This window comes from Artemia franciscana, unplaced genomic scaffold (assembly GCF_032884065.1).
Source record: "Artemia franciscana unplaced genomic scaffold, ASM3288406v1 Scaffold_1283, whole genome shotgun sequence".
Classification (NCBI taxonomy): Eukaryota; Metazoa; Arthropoda; class Branchiopoda; order Anostraca; family Artemiidae; genus Artemia; species Artemia franciscana.
In genome coordinates, this window is record NW_027062782.1 from 18702 (window position 1) to 20000 (window position 1299).

The 1299-nt window shown below is 36.5% G+C and overlaps 1 protein-coding gene across 1 annotated transcript in view; it reads left to right on the forward strand.

Annotated features, from left to right (window-relative positions):
- Nucleotides 1-338: 338 nt before the first annotated feature.
- LOC136042438 (nephrin-like) overlaps nt 339-1299 on the forward strand; it is a gene marked incomplete at its 5' end in the record, with an annotated part of 21121 nt that continues 20160 nt past the window's right edge. The window contains one exon of the mRNA XM_065727402.1: nt 339-504. Within this exon, the coding sequence (XP_065583474.1) occupies nt 339-504 (166 nt within the window). The remainder of the gene's footprint in view (nt 505-1299) is intronic.

Consider the following 1299-nt stretch of genomic DNA (forward strand, 5'->3'; position numbering starts at 1 on the left):
TCTTTTTTATATTAGAGAGCTAGTTTTTATACTTGTCGCATCCAGCATTTAACAGCCCACCTCTTCGTGGAGGGTGTATAATTTTCCTGCAGTATAGCATTGTCAATATATTGTAACTTATCTACTTAACATAGAAATTTTACGCCGGTAGTGCGAAAATGCTTAGAACATGTATGTAGGACAACATAGGTTGTCCTACACCAACGGGTCTATTACCTCCAACGGGTCTTTCTCGGTTCCACCCTGTATTTGCATAGTTAGAAGAAATTGCTTTTGTTAAGAAATAATTTACAGTATTGGGCTATTTTAAAGTTTTTATACAAACTAATTTATTGTAGGTGGCATCTGAGGCCATGAAATATGCAGATGTATACCCTTCCAATGCCACCGACTCCGCCCTCTCAGGTTTAAAGCTTGGAACAGAGTACCTCTTTTCTATCATTTCCTGGAATGAACTGGGAGAAGGCAATTACACAACAGACATCGTCCGAGCTAGAACGTCAAGTAAGTCTTTTGACCATTTGGTCAAGTAGGTTGGTTATTTTGAGTGTTTCCAAGTGTAATTTTGTTTCACTGTTAATCAATTCTCTTGGCTTATTTTAAGAGCAAGCTTTTTTTGGATAGCCACTTTCGGCCAAAACTGCCACATTTTTGGCTATAACGACTCTTAATGTCCCAAATACACTTATTGTTGAACAATCGCCGTGCCTTATTTAAGGAATTAAACACCCTTATTTAAAAAAAAAACGTATGGATTAGTTTGGCCGTTACCCTGAATTAGATAGAATATAATTTGACTCTTAACTGGAAAAATGAGCTTAAGAGTAGTGTTTGAATTATTAGATATGTTAGTGAATTGATTTAATGTGCTGAAATGAAAAGCTGAAAATTTTTATAACTGAAGCAAAATAGTTGAACACCACAGAAGCTAGTTTAAAAGGGGGAAGGTAATCAGAGCTAAAAGTCAGAGAGAGAGAGAGAGAGAGAGAGAGAGAGAGAGAGGAGAGAGAGAGAGAGAGAGGAGAGAGAGACAGAGAGAGAGAGAGAGAGAGAGAGAGAGAGAGAGAGAGAGAGAGAGAGAGAGAGAGAGAGAGAGAGAGAGAGAGAGAGAGAGAGAGAGCCCAAATTACCTGTAACCATAACAGCTAACCGTAAATCAAGTAATTTCCGTGTTAGTTACTGAATATTTTATCTCAATAGATTAGGTAGTACATATTGATCAGATATTAGTAAATATTTATTGAAAACATATTATTTGCATTTGTTAAAAAATTCAGTTTTAGCAGGCAAGAATACAAA